Source organism: Orycteropus afer, unplaced genomic scaffold (assembly GCF_000298275.1).
Source record: "Orycteropus afer afer isolate SDZICR_OR568_19922 unplaced genomic scaffold, OryAfe1.0 scaffold00118, whole genome shotgun sequence".
Lineage (NCBI taxonomy): Eukaryota > Metazoa > Chordata > Mammalia > Tubulidentata > Orycteropodidae > Orycteropus > Orycteropus afer.
The window spans coordinates 5,711,695-5,713,100 of NW_006921705.1; the positions used below are offsets into that span (position 1 = coordinate 5,711,695).

Consider the following 1,406-nt stretch of genomic DNA (forward strand, 5'->3'; position numbering starts at 1 on the left):
CTCCTCGGAAGGAAGGTTGGGCAATCCTACTTCCGTAGTGATACTGCCACGGAAACCCAAGGAGGGGTCGCTATGAGTCAGGGCTGACTCGACGGCACATAACAACAACAACAACAATATCTGAGCAGGTGGTGATATTAAAACAACACCCCCTACCCCAAAAGCAAGATTCTAAAGGATTCCAAGATCTTTTGGCGAGTCTTACCACTCTGTATTCTGGTTTTGCTGGCTGTAGAACATCCCCAAAATTTTTGCCTCTTGGTGTTGTATCCACAACATTAGGAATTAAAGAGATTAACAGTTGTTTGAAATATGGAGGTTCTGGACCTGTGCTGAGGTTGGCTACTGTGTCCTAAAACAGAGGACATTTGTTTAACAAGAGTATAATGTAGAGTTAAAGATGACTTGCTCGGGCCCCAAACCCCAGATTGCCTTCACATGCAAACACACACATACACATGTATACACACACACTTCAAGAGCTAACAATCTTTAACAAAATGTAAGGAGAACCTTACTCATATGTAAGCCTAAACCAAAACTAAGCCTAAGCCACTGCCATCAAGTCGATCCCAACTCACAACTTCATAGGACAGAGTAGAGCTGACCCATAGGGTTTCGAAAGTTGTAAATCTTTATGGAAGCAGACTCCCTCATCTTTCCCCCACTAAGCAGCTGGTGGGTTCAAACCATTGATGTTTTGGTTAACAGCCAAATGCCTTAACCACTACACCACCAGAGCTCCTAATATAAGCCTAGATGTTCATAATCTAAAGTTTTGTCATTAGAAGAAAGTTTTGGTCCTAGGTCATTCCCAGAAGCAGTATGTCCAGTGATCAGAGTGCAAGCTTAGACACAAACTACTCAGGTTTAAGCTTTGGTGCTGCAATATTTTTGGTTTGGACTTTGGACTTAAGACAGGGGCCTAATCCATGATAAGAATTGTGATAGTTGTGGTTGTGTGTCAACTTGGCTGGACCACAATTCTGAGTGGTTTAAGCAGTTGTGATGTGAGTATTCCCATGATGAGATCAGATATATATGTTTTGAGCAGCTAATCAGTCGAAAGGGAGTTTCCCTAGTGATGTGGCATGCTTCCAATGTATTTATGGACATCCTGGGAAAAAGAGACACTCTTCTGTGGATCAGGATTCTAGTGTGCTGCCTACAACTGTCTGTGAGAGAACAATCCACCATTCAACCTGGAGATCTTGGATTCGTCATTCGTTGGAGTCAACAGCTGGTATGTTGTTGTTGTTGTTATGTGCTGTCAAGCAGGACTCGACTCATAGCGACCCCTCCTTGGGTTTCCAAGGCAATATCACTACAGAAATAGGATTGCCCAACCTTCCTTCTGAGGATTGGCTGGTGGGTTTCTTTTCTTTTCTTTTTTTTTTTTTTTAATT

General features: G+C 42.6%; 1 protein-coding gene across 1 annotated transcript in view; it reads right to left on the reverse strand.

The window, feature by feature from the left end:
- ASAH2 (N-acylsphingosine amidohydrolase 2) overlaps positions 1-1,406 on the reverse strand; it is an 88,809-nt gene that overhangs the window by 7,022 nt on the left and 80,381 nt on the right. The window contains 1 exon segment of the mRNA XM_007944043.1: positions 206-352. Coding sequence (XP_007942234.1) covers positions 206-352 — 147 coding nt within the window.